This window comes from Cricetulus griseus, chromosome 4 (assembly GCF_003668045.3).
Source record: "Cricetulus griseus strain 17A/GY chromosome 4, alternate assembly CriGri-PICRH-1.0, whole genome shotgun sequence".
In the NCBI taxonomy this organism is placed as follows: Eukaryota; Metazoa; Chordata; class Mammalia; order Rodentia; family Cricetidae; genus Cricetulus; species Cricetulus griseus.
The window spans coordinates 133,165,136-133,177,495 of record NC_048597.1 but is presented as its reverse complement, the minus strand read 5'-3'; the positions used below and the strand labels follow the sequence as shown (position 1 = coordinate 133,177,495).

Below are 12,360 nucleotides of genomic sequence, written 5' to 3'. Positions count from 1 at the left end.
ATGGGAGTTATGCTTTTTATTAACTATTTCTCAAATAAGCAAAGTTCACAAAATACTTTTAAGTACTATCCCTCATGGTGTGCACTAAATACTTACAGAAGATTCAAATTGCACCAGCATCTTTGCAAATGGTCCCAAACATGAATATCAGGCATGAGGTGATGCCTAGAAGTGCACTGGGGAGCAGGGGATGGGCATTTTATTCTAACACCAACTCTTTCTTCTATTTGCTGAAAATCCTTTATGTAGATGCAGAGGAATTTATGCCTGATTAACTTGCATTTTATTGTTCTTTTCAGAAAAATGGATATATAGTTGTTTGAAGAGAGAGTACAAAGAACTTTGGTACACTGGAATAATGTGGATGACAGAAGAAAAATGGAGATATAGGCAAGTCCAATATACAGTCCTCCTCTTTATCTCTTACTTATTTAGATTTGGAAACATTAGAGAATTGTTGCTCCTCACTATTTTTATTTATTAACTTGAGTGGGTCTCATTCTCAAGCATACTTGGTTAACAAGAACTTGACATCAACTTGTCCCAGCCTTTATTTCTTATTTATTTTCAGTTAAAGAAAGCTTTGGTTTGTCCCTTCATTTGTAATGATGTGAGTATTCTGCATTGGTGTGTCTCTGCCTTAAGGCTCCAAGTCTTAAGGAAAATCATAATTCATAATATGTTATTTCTTCAGTTGCAGTCATTCCACAGACTTGTGTATCATCTATACATCATTACCTCTATATGTTTATCTCTTTGTATTCTGGGAGTTATGGTCATGGACTATTTCTGCAATATCATTCTTCACCATTTCATTTGCCACTGTGCACTTAAACAATAGGCTTTGCTAAGAACACTTGCTTCCTTGGTTGATTTTTGCTTCTAGACCTTTCTGTTTCCAAGTTAGTAATCCTTATTCTCATATGTCCAGCTGGATAATTCATTTGTTAGCTACCCCTCCTCCAGTACTCCTTCCTTTATTGCTCAACACCCCAGGTAGTCTTTGGAACTTACTGATAAAACTAAACACATTTTCACAGCAATACCAGACACTAGGAACAGAACAGGCAGATGGTTTCTTATATGTGAGCAACTTAAGAGGTTGCTATTTATAATGTCCCAATACTTTTGAAATTTCATTTCCTTTTATTCTTTTATTTAAATTAGAAACAATCTTATTTTACATATCAATCCCAGTTCCCTCTCCCTCCCATCCTCCCATGCCCCCCACCAAACTTCCCATCCCATCCCCCTTCTGCTCCCCAGAGAGGGTGAGGCTTTACATGGGGATCATCAAAATATGTCACATCATTTGGGGCAGGGCCTAGGCCCTCCCTGGTATGTCTAGGCTGAGAGAGTATCTCTCTATGGGGAATGGGCTCCTAAAGTCCATTTATACACTAGGGATAAATGCTGTTCCACTACCAGAGTCTCCATAGTCTGCCCAGGCCTCCTAACTGACACCCACATCCAGAGGGCCTGGTTCAGTCCTGTGCTGGTTTCCTAACTGTCTGTATGGGGACCATGACCTCCCCCTTGTTCAGGTCAGCTGGTTTCTATGGGTTTCCTCAGCCTGGTCTTGACCCCTTTGCTCATCACTCCTCTCTACAACTGGATTCCAGGAGTTCAGTTCAGTGCTTAGCTGTGGGTCTCTGTTTCTGCTTCCATCAGCTACTGGATGAAGGCTCTAGGATGGCACATAAGGTAGTCATCAATCTCATTATCAGGGCAGGGCATTTAAGGTAGCCTCTCCTCTATTGCCTAGATTGTTAGTTGGGGCCATACTTGTAGATCTCTGGACATTTCCCTAGTGCTAGATTTCTCTTTAAACCTATAAAGGCTCCCTCTATTAAGGTATCTCTTTTCTTGCTCTCCTCTAATCTTCCCCTGACTCATTATCCCTGCTCCCTCATGTCCTCCTCCCATCTTCCCTTCTCCATTTCTCTATCTCCTAACTCCCTCTCCCCTCCCCACATGCTTCCAATTTGCCCAAGAGAAAGAGATTTGTCTCTTTCCCCTTCTCTGGGGGACCATGTATGACTCTCTTAGGGTCCTCCTTATTTCCTAGCTTCTCTGGCAGTGTGGATTGCAGGCTGGTAATCCTTTGCTCTATGTCTAATATCCATATATGAATGTGTACATCTCATGTTTGTCTTTTTGTAACTGGGTTACCTCACTCAGGATGGTTTCATTTTTTCTTTAGAAATAATCAGTTTACATATCAATCTCCCCCATTCCCTCTCCTTTTTTTCCAGTGGGTACAGGTGGGATCTTTCTCTTTTCTGGTGGATACAGGTCCAAGGTTCTCTTCCTGTGGGTGCAAGTAGGTCCAATAATCTGATGTGTCTCCCAGTGGGTACAGATGGGTCTGAGACACTCCCTCTCCTGGTAGGTGGAGGACTAGCACTGTGATGTCGGCAGACTCTGGATGGCTTGGGTAGGGCAGGTCAAACTGTGTGCAGTCCCCAGGCCAGGAGACCCCAAGCAATGTTGCAATTCTTATAAGTTATAATTTGGTTGTTGTTTTTGCTGTAGATAGGACTTTATGTGATAGGAAAACACTGCAGTGAACACCACATATTTTTGTGGTACTTGGATGAAATCCAGTGTCTTGCACATACTGGGCAAGCATTTACCACTGAGCTATAACTCCACTCCATGTGGCTTCTGAGCACCACACAAACTTGTAGCATCCAGACCCTCTGCTTTATTTTTTCAGATAAAGGTCTATTCTTTCTGTCTCTTTGTCATGTATATTACAATTTTTGCTGAACATTTTCATTATTCTGTTCTTTTTTCCCTCTTTTTTAAAATATGAATTAGAAAAAGATTATTTTACATGTCAGTCCCAGTTCCCTCTCCCTCCCCTCCTCCCCTGTCCCCCAACTAACACCCTACTTATCCTATACCCTTTCTTCTTCCCGGGGAGGGTAAGGCATTCATAGGGTGTCTTCAGAGTCTGTCATATATTTTGGGGTAGGGCTGAGGTCCATCCCCATGTGTCTGGGCTTAGGGATTATTCCTCTATGTGGAATGGGCTCCCAAAGTCCATTCCTATGCTAGGGATAAGTACTGATCCACTACAAGGGGCCCCACATATTTCTGAAGTCTCCACACTGACACACACATTCATGGGGTCTGGATCAGTCCCATACTGGTATCCCAGCTATCATTCTGGGGACCAAGAGCTCTCCTTTGTTCAGGTCAGCTGTTTCTGTGGGTTTCACCAGCCTGGTATGGATCCCTTTACTCATCATTCCTCATCCTCTGCAACTGGATTCCAGTTCAGTTCAGTGTTTAGCTGTGGGTATCTGCCTCTACTTCCACCAACTGCTGGATGAAGGCTCTAGGGTGGCATATAAGTTAGTCATCCATCTCATTATCAGGGGAGGACATTTAAGGTAACCTCTCCTCTGTTGCTTAGATTGTTAGTTGGTGTCATCCTTGTAGATCTCCAAACATTTCCCTAGTGCCTGATTTGCCTTTAAACCTATAATGGCTTCCTCTATTATGGTATCTCTTATCTTGCGCTCTTCTGTTTTGCCCCCAACTCAAACTCCCTGCCCTCTCATGTCATCCTCACCCCTCCTGTTCTCCCCTTCTCATTCTCCTAGTTCCCTATCCTGTCTCACCCATGCTCCCAATTTTCTCAGGAGATCTTGTCCCTTTCCCTTTCTCTGGGGGACCATGTATGTGTCTCTTAGAGTCCTCCTTGTTTCCTAGCTTCTCTGTCGGTGTGGATTGTAGGCTGGTAATCCTTTGCTCTATGTCTAAAATCCATTTATGAGTGAGTAATACCCTGCTTGTCTTTTTGTGACTGGGCTACTTCACTCAGAATGGTTTCTTCTACTTCCATCCATTTGCCTGCAAATTTCAAGATTCTATTGTTTTTTTCTTTTTTCTGCTGAGTAGTGCTGCATTGTGTAAATGTACCACAATTTCTCTATCCATTCTTCAGTTGAAGAGCATCTAGGTTGCTTCCAGGTTCTGATTATTACAAATAATGCTGCTATGAACATCGTTGAACAGATGTCCTTGTTGTATGAATGTGCTTCTTTTGGGTATATGCCTAAGAGTTGAATTGCTGGATCTTGTGGTAGACTGATTCCCATTTTCCTGAGGAATAGCCATACTGATTTCCAAAGTGGCTGTACAAATTGGCACTCCCACCAGCAGTGGAGGAGTGTTCCCTTTTCTCCACATCCTCTCCAGCATAAACTGTCATTGTTGTTTTTAATTTTAGCCATTCTAACAGGTGTAAGATGGTATCTCAGAGTTGTTTTGATTTACATTTCCCTGATGGCTAAGGATGTTGAGAATTTTCTTATGTGTCTTTCAGCCATTTTATATTCCTCTATTTAGTTCTGTACTCCACTTTTTAACTGGATTGTTTGGTGTTTTGGACACTAGCTTCTTAAGTTCTTTGTAAATTTTGGAGATCAGCCCTCTGTCAGATGTGGGGTTGGTGAATATCTTTTCCCAATCTGTGGGCTTTCATTTTGTCTTGTTGATTGTGTCCTTTGCCTTACAGAAGCTTCTCAGTTTTAGGAGGTCCCATTTATTAATTGTCGACCTCAGTGTCTGTGCTACTAGTGTAATGTTCAGGAAGCAGTCTCCTGTACCAATTTGTTCAAGGGTATTTCCTATTTTCTCTTCTAATAAGTTCAGTGTGGCTGGATTTATGTTGAGGTCTTTGATCCATTTGGACTTCAGCTTTGTGCATGGCTATAGAAATGGATCTATCTGCAGTCTTCTGCATGCCTGCATCCAGTCCTGCCAGCACCATTTGTTGAAGATGCTTTCTTTATTCCATTGAATAACTCTAGCTTATTTGTCAAAAATCAGGTGTTCATGGGTGTGTGGGTTAATATCAGGGTTTTCAATTCGGTTCCATTGGTCAACCTGTCTATTTTTGTGCCAATACCAAGCTGTTTTCAGGACTATAGCTCTGTAATGGAGCTTGAAGTCTGGGATGGTGATGCCTCCGGAAGTTCCTTTAATTGTACAGAGTTGTTTTGGCTATCCTGGGTTTTTTGTTTTTCCATCTGAAGTTGAGTATTGTTCTCTCAAGGTCTGTGAAGAACTGTGTTGGGATTTTGATGGGATTTGTGGCTCTGTAGATTACTTTTGGCAGGATTGCCATTTTTACTATGTTGATTCTACCTATCCAAGAGCATGGGAGATCTTTCCATTTTCTGGTATGACTCCTTTTCTTTTCTGATTTTGTTAATTTGCATGTTCTCTCTCTGCCTTTTGGTTAGTGTGGATGAAGGTTTGTCTATCTTGTTGATTTTCTTGAAGAACCAATTCTTTGTTACATTGATTCTTGGAATTGTTTTCTTTGTTCCAACTTTATTGCTTTCTGCCCTCAGTTTGATTATTTCCTGGCATCTACTCCTCTGGGGTGAATTTGCTTCCATTTGTCCTAGAGCTTTCAGTTTTGATGTCTACTCTCTAGTGTGACTGTTCGATAGTTTCTTCATGTGAGCACTTAGAGCTATGAACTTTCCTCTTAGTACTGCTTTCAAAGTGTCCCATAAGTTTGGGTATGTTGTGTCTTCAATTTCATTGAATTCTAGGAAGTCTTTAATTTCTTTCTTTATTTTTTCATTGACCCAGGAATGGTACAATTGGGAGTTGTTCAATTTCCATGAGTGGGTAGGTTTTCTGCAATTTGTGTTGTTCTTGAATTCTAAATTTAAAGCATGGTGGTCTGATAAGACACAGGGAGTTATTTTTTTTGTACCTGTTGAGGTTTTCTATGTTGCTGAGTATGTGGTCGATTTTAGAGAATCCATGTGATGCTGAAAAGAAGGTATGTTCTTTTGTATTTGGATGGAATGTTCTATAGATGTCTGCTAATCACAATTGGGCCATAGCTTCTGTTAGTGCCTTTGTCTCTTTGTTAAGTTTCTATCTGGTGGTCCTGTCTAGTGTTGAGAGTGGGGTGTTGAAGTCACCCACTATAACTGTATGAGGCCTTATTTGTGATTTGAGTTTTAATAATTTTTTTACCAATGTTTGTGCCTTTGTATTTGGGGCATAGATGTTTAAAATTGAGACTTCTTCCTGATAGATTTTTCCTGTGATGGATGAATATGAAATGACCTTCTTCATCTCTTTTGATTTATTTTAGTTTGAAGTTTAATGTGTTAGATACTAGAATAGCTACTCCAGCTTGTTTCTTGGGTAAATTTGATTGGAATATCTTATCCCAACAGTTTACTCCGAGGTAATGTCTATCTTTGAAGTTGAGGTGTGTTTCTTGTATAGAGCAGAAGAATGGATTCTGTCTTCATATCCATTCTGTTAGCCTGTGTCTTTTTATAGGCGAGTTAAGACCATTTTATTGAGGGAAATTCAGGACCACTGAGTCTTTAGTCTTGATTTGTTGTTGGTAGTGGTATTGTGTGTGGATTTACCCTGCTTTTCTCTTGGCTTTTGGTAAAGTGGGATTATCTATTGTCTATGTTTTGTGAGAGTAGTTATCTTCCTTAGGTTGGAGTTTTCCTTCCAGTACTTTCTTTAGGGCTGGATTAGTGGCTATGTATTGTTTAAATCTGGTTTTGTCATGGACTAGTAATTGAAAGGTTTGCTGGGTATAGTAGTCTGGGCTGGCCTCTGTGGTCTCCTAGTGTTTCTAGAATATCTTTCCAGGACCTTCTGGCTTTCAGAGTTTCCATGGAGAAGTCCAGTGTAATTCTGATAGGTATGTCTTTATATGTTACTTGGCATTTTTCCTTTGCTGCTCTTAATATTCTTTATTCTGTATGTTTGGTGTTTTAATTATTATGTGATGAGGGGACTTTTTTGTGGTCCACTCTATTGTGTGTTATGTAGGTTTCTTGTACTTTCTTTCTTTTTTTTTTAAAGGAAATTTTCAAAAATAGTTTTTTGATTTCCAGGGTCTGAGGGGAAAACAAATGGGAATGACTAATAAAGAGATTCAGTGTTTCTTTTTGAGATGATGAAAAGTTCTGAAATTAATGGTGGTAATTGCACACCCTTGGAAATATATTAAAAATCATGTATTCTTTAAAGTGATATTTGAGAAATGTAAATTGGTTCTGAATTTAAACAGTGATTTGGAACTTAACCCAGAAGAACTATTTTTAGTAGACTTGTAATAGAAACAGTTCTGTATGAAGATGCAGGCTGACATTCTACTCTATATTGGGATTGGAAACATAGGTATTATTTAAGCAGAAACTGCAAGGATGATTTGGAGTAACTCAGGTGAAATAACTAGTAGCAATAAAAATGAGGAAATAGGGAAGAATGTGTCAATTACAGTTACCATCTAAAATGCAGTTTCAGCTCTGACAGGTACTTCCTTTTGTCACTGTATTAAATGTTAAGACTTTGTTTAGGTAATCTATCCTATAGGCCAGTGGTTCTTAACCCGTGTGTCATGGGTGGCAACTGATCCTTTCACTGATATTGCTTAAGACCATCAGAAAACACAGGTACTTACTTTATAGCTCATAGCAGTAGCAAAATTACAGTTATGAAATAGCAGTGAAAATAATTTTGTGGTCAAGAGTCACCACAACATAAGGAACTGTATTAAAGGGTTGCATTAGGAAGGTTGAGAACCACTGCTATAGACAGTCAAACAAAAATGTTTATTATAAAATATATCTTAATTTTTCTAGGGAAAAGAGATCTTTTATATTTCATGGTTGGTTTCTTGTACTTTCATTGGTTTGGGAAAGTTTTCTTCTATGATTTTGTTGAATATGTTTTCTGCACCTTTGAGTTGGGTTTCTTCACCTTCTTCTATCCCTGTTATTCTTAGGTTTGGCCTTTTCATGGTGTCCCATATTTCCTTGATATTTTGGGTTTGGGATTTGTTGGACTTTAGATTTTCTTTGGTCGATGAATGTATTCCTAGTGTATCTGAGATTCTTTCTTCCGTCTCTTTTATTTTGTTTGTTATGCTTTTATCTGTAATTCTTCATCGTTTACCCATCTTTTCTAATTCCAACATTCCCTCAGACTGTGTTTTTTATTGTCTCTGTCTCATCTTTCAAACCTTGCACTGTTTTAATTGTTTCTTGCAATTTTTGGTTTGTTTTTTCTTCCATTTCTCTGAAGGATTTTCGCATTTCCTCTCTTATGGTCTCTATCATCTGCATGAAGTTGTTTTTAAGGTTGCTCTCTTCTGCTTCATCTGTGTTGGGATCTTCAGGTCTTGCTGGCATGAATCCCTAGACTCTGGTGGTGTCATATTAATTTTTCTGTTGTTGGATGTGTTCCTTCATCTTCCCATCTCTTCTTTCAGTGGGTGCAGGTGGTGTCTCTTCCTCTCCTGGTATCTACAGGTCCATGGTTCTCTTCTGGTGGGTGCAAGAAGGTCTGATACTGTGATGGCTCTCAAGGTGGGTGCAGGAGGGTCTGAGGCACTCTCTCTCTAGGTGGGTGGGAGTGGGACTAGCCCAGAGATCTCAGCAGACTCAGGGTTGCTTGGTTCTCAGGGGCCAAGTTGACCTGCCTGCAGACCCCAGGATAGGAGTTCCCAGATTATTATTATTATTCTGTTCTTAAAATTTGATTTGAAGAAGCAATATTTGATTATCCTGGAAATAAAAACATGCTGCTGGCTAAATAGCTTCTTACTTTTATCATATTTATGGAGAGCTGTTTTTTACTCAAGAGATGGAGGGTGGTTAGTAATTTTATATGCAAATGAAAGGATGAAGAACTGAGTATTCAGTATTTTCAAAGATGGAAGATAGAAGATGAATGTTTTCCTTTATATTCTAACATAACCGTCACTATGTTGATTCTTCACAAATGTCTTCTAACATTCAATTTCCATAGTTATTATTACCTTTGTTTTAATTGCAAGGGATTTAGGAAAGAACCAGAGGGCCACATGTTGATGACTTGGAAAAGTCTATTGTTTATGCTTCTACAGGAGAAGATATCTGGTGAGATTACATATAAGTATTAATGCAAGGGAAAATAGGATAACTTGTTGGGACATGTAGGTCTAAGTGCTAGAGAATGAATGTACTGCCAGAATTGATTGAAAGACCTGGATGATAGATGGAAACATTTTTTTCTATACATTTCCTCTTCTCTTACTTATCTTGTCTCTCTATGGCCATCTTCTTTAGAGCTAGAGTTGTTGAAGATTTTGGAGGAACAAATATCCACATTATAGTGAAATGGAAAATTATTTGTCCATATGTTCATTGATTCATCAATTCAGCTGCCAAAACAGTATGAAAATCTTCCTGCATGTCAAAGAATCAGCTGGTATTGAGACCTAATGGGATTGAAACACTTGGACAGCCAAGGACTGCATCACACACACAATACCAGACAGGCATTAAGAAGATAAAGTTTTTAAAGAAAAGAAAGATTTCAAAAGGAATGGATACAGAAGAGGGTCTGATCCTGTTTGCAAAGTGAGACCTTTCTGAATGACCGGAACCCAGTGTGACCACTGAAAAGTGTTGAGAAGTGAGATTGGAGGTCAGAGTGGACCCATCACAGAGAAAGGATTTACAGCACTTTAGAAACTGACTTCTTTGGTCTGAAAAGTCCCAGAGGTTTTCTGGTATTCATGTGGTTTAACTTTGTAGAGTTAGTGGTTCTAAGTAGAGATAAAAATGGACAAGTTTCCCAAAGGGCTGGTTAACAATATGAGAAAAGCTTTACAACGAATGAGAAAATGTTGAATCCCTAAGTTCTATAATAGCAAAACCTTTGTGCCATCTTTCATCTCAACAAATAAAAAGACAGAGAATTTAGAGACCTCATGGTGAATGTTTCCCACTTTTTCTCTTCCATAGCTTTCTAGCTGGCATGTCAACAATATGAAAGCAGGAAACCAAACAAGTATTTTAGAATTTTTACTTGTGGGGTTTTCCCAAGATGCAGAGCACCAACCCATGCTATTCGGACTGTTTCTGCTCATGTTTGTGGTTGCTGTGCTTGGGAACCTGCTCATCATTCTGGCTGTCAGCTCTGACTCCCACCTCCACACTCCCATGTACTTCTTCCTCTCCAACCTGTCCTTTTCCGACATTTGTTTCATCTCTACAACCATCCCTAAGATGTTGGTGAATATCCAAACACAGAGCAAGTCCATCACCTATGCAGGATGCATCACCCAGATGTATTTTTTCATGGTCTTTGGAGGCATGGACACATTTCTTCTGACTTTGATGGCCTATGACCGATTTGTGGCCATCTGCCACCCCCTTCACTACCCAGTCATCATGAACCCCCAGCTGTGTGGCCTGCTGGTTCTTGTGTCCTGGTTCATGAGCTTCTCATACTCTCTGATCCAGAGTCTGCTGATGCTGCGGCTGTCCTTCTGCACCAATCAGATAATTAAGCACTTTTACTGTGAACTTGCTCAGGCCCTCACTGCAGCTTGCTCAGACACACTGATCAATCATATCCTTCTTTATATTGTGACTTGTATTCTTGGCTTCGTTCCTTTCTCAGGGATCCTTTATTCCTACTCTCAAATTGTCTCCTCCATTCTGAGAATTCCATCAACAGATGGAAAATATAAGGCATTTTCTACCTGTGGGTCTCATCTGTCAGTGGTTTCACTATTCTATGGGACAGGTCTTGGTGTGTACCTTAGTTCTGATGCAAGTTCCTTCTCTTGGAAGGGCATGGTGGCCTCAGTAATGTATACAGTGGTCACTCCCATGCTGAACCCTTTCATTTACAGTTTGAGGAACAAAGACATTAAGAAGGCCTTACAAACACTTGGGAGAATCCTTTTTGTTAAGTGATAAAATCACTGGTTTTAGGTTTCTGATCTGACAGAAGTAAAGCAGTGGGCTAAAGAAATCCTGCTTCTTGATCATGTAGAAGTTTTATTCCATTTGTTCTTCTGTCTTGAACAAAATTATACAGTGGGTACTTCTATCTGAAACTTATGTGATGCCTCCATCGTTATCCTCACTCCTATCCTCCTGCTTTCTTTTTATGACACATTTATTCATTTTGGCATAATATTTACATTTCTGTAGGTCATTATAACCATTTAAATACCAATTCATGAATTGTTTGGCAAAAGTTATGAGATAGTTCATTGATAGAAGTTAAGTCTATGGATAGGGGTATACAGTACCTGTGGCTATAAATGCTACATTAATCAGGCACATGCTAGAATATATGTTACCAGTAGACAGTCTCTCTCTGTACAAGCTGGAAATTATCATGAAAACCTATAGTCACCACTCAGAAATCACTGCTGAGAGTTTAGACCTGAGAATTTCCACTTGAGAAGAAATTTTTCTTGCTACTACATATTGAAATGGTCTATGATGTGATGCCTTTATCCCCCTGATTTTATGTTAAAACATTATAACCAATACAATTTTATTAAGAAGGGAGGAATTGGGAAACAATTAGATGTATTACTGGTGGCACCCCCCAGAATAAAGCTTCTTAGAGAAACAAAAGACCAAAGGGAACTATCTTTCCTCTTCTACTACATAAGAACATAGTAAGAAGGTACCATTTATTAACCAGAAAATTGGACCTCAGTAGACATCAAATCTGTTATTAATTTAAAATTTTTAAATCTCTAGAATTGTGAGAAACAAATTTTATTTCATATGAAGTACTTAATCTAAGAGATTTGTTATAACATTCAAAATCTATTATTCTCTATGACTAAAGAATATAAAGTAATCTTGAAACTTGAAATGTCTATAATATCTCAAGGCAAGTTAGAAATGAACTCGAATGGGGAGGGCAGTATTTAGAAAATCTATAACAAAATGGAAATGATTTATACAAGATATTACTGAAGATGTGCAAGTAGCTACTTAGGACAAGTACCCAAACATCTGTTTGATTTCATTTTTACTCCTTGTATAATGTTCTGTGGATGTTTCTCAGCGTACCTGCAAAGAATCTCTTTGCTCTTGGATAGCAATCCCACCCTGAAAGGACAGAAGGCTGCTGCTCTGATTGAAGAAGATAAAAACAGTCCCTTCTGTAAGACAAAGAACATTCTATTTGCCATTTATTTGAATTTTTATCAATGCAAGGGTGTTGGTCAATGCTCTGGCCATACTGTTACACAAAAAGGAAATAGAAAACTGACCTATTAAAGTTATGCTTCTGTGAAGAATGATCATAGGAAATGACTATTAAAATTTAAGCTTGTCTGTTTTAGGATTACAGTTCACAGTTCATCAGTCAGGGAAGTCAAAGTACAAAGCTGAGCAGGAACTGATGTTGAAACCACAAAGGAGTGATGCTTACTGGCTTTCTCTTTACAGTTTGCTCAACCTACTTTTTCTTTTTCTTATGCATCTATTTTTATTAACAAATTTTAAATTAAAACAGTTACATCATCATTCCCATTCTCTTTTC

General features: G+C 39.0%; 1 protein-coding gene across 1 annotated transcript; it reads left to right on the top strand.

The window, feature by feature from the left end:
• The first annotated feature begins 9,824 nt into the window (after positions 1-9,824).
• On the top strand, positions 9,825-10,763 carry LOC103161694 (olfactory receptor 7D4). Its single transcript, XM_027411663.2, has one exon. The coding sequence runs from the start codon at positions 9,828-9,830 to the stop codon at positions 10,761-10,763; it is 936 nt and encodes a 311-aa protein (XP_027267464.1). The 5' UTR covers positions 9,825-9,827.
• The last annotated feature ends 1,597 nt before the right edge of the window (positions 10,764-12,360 follow it).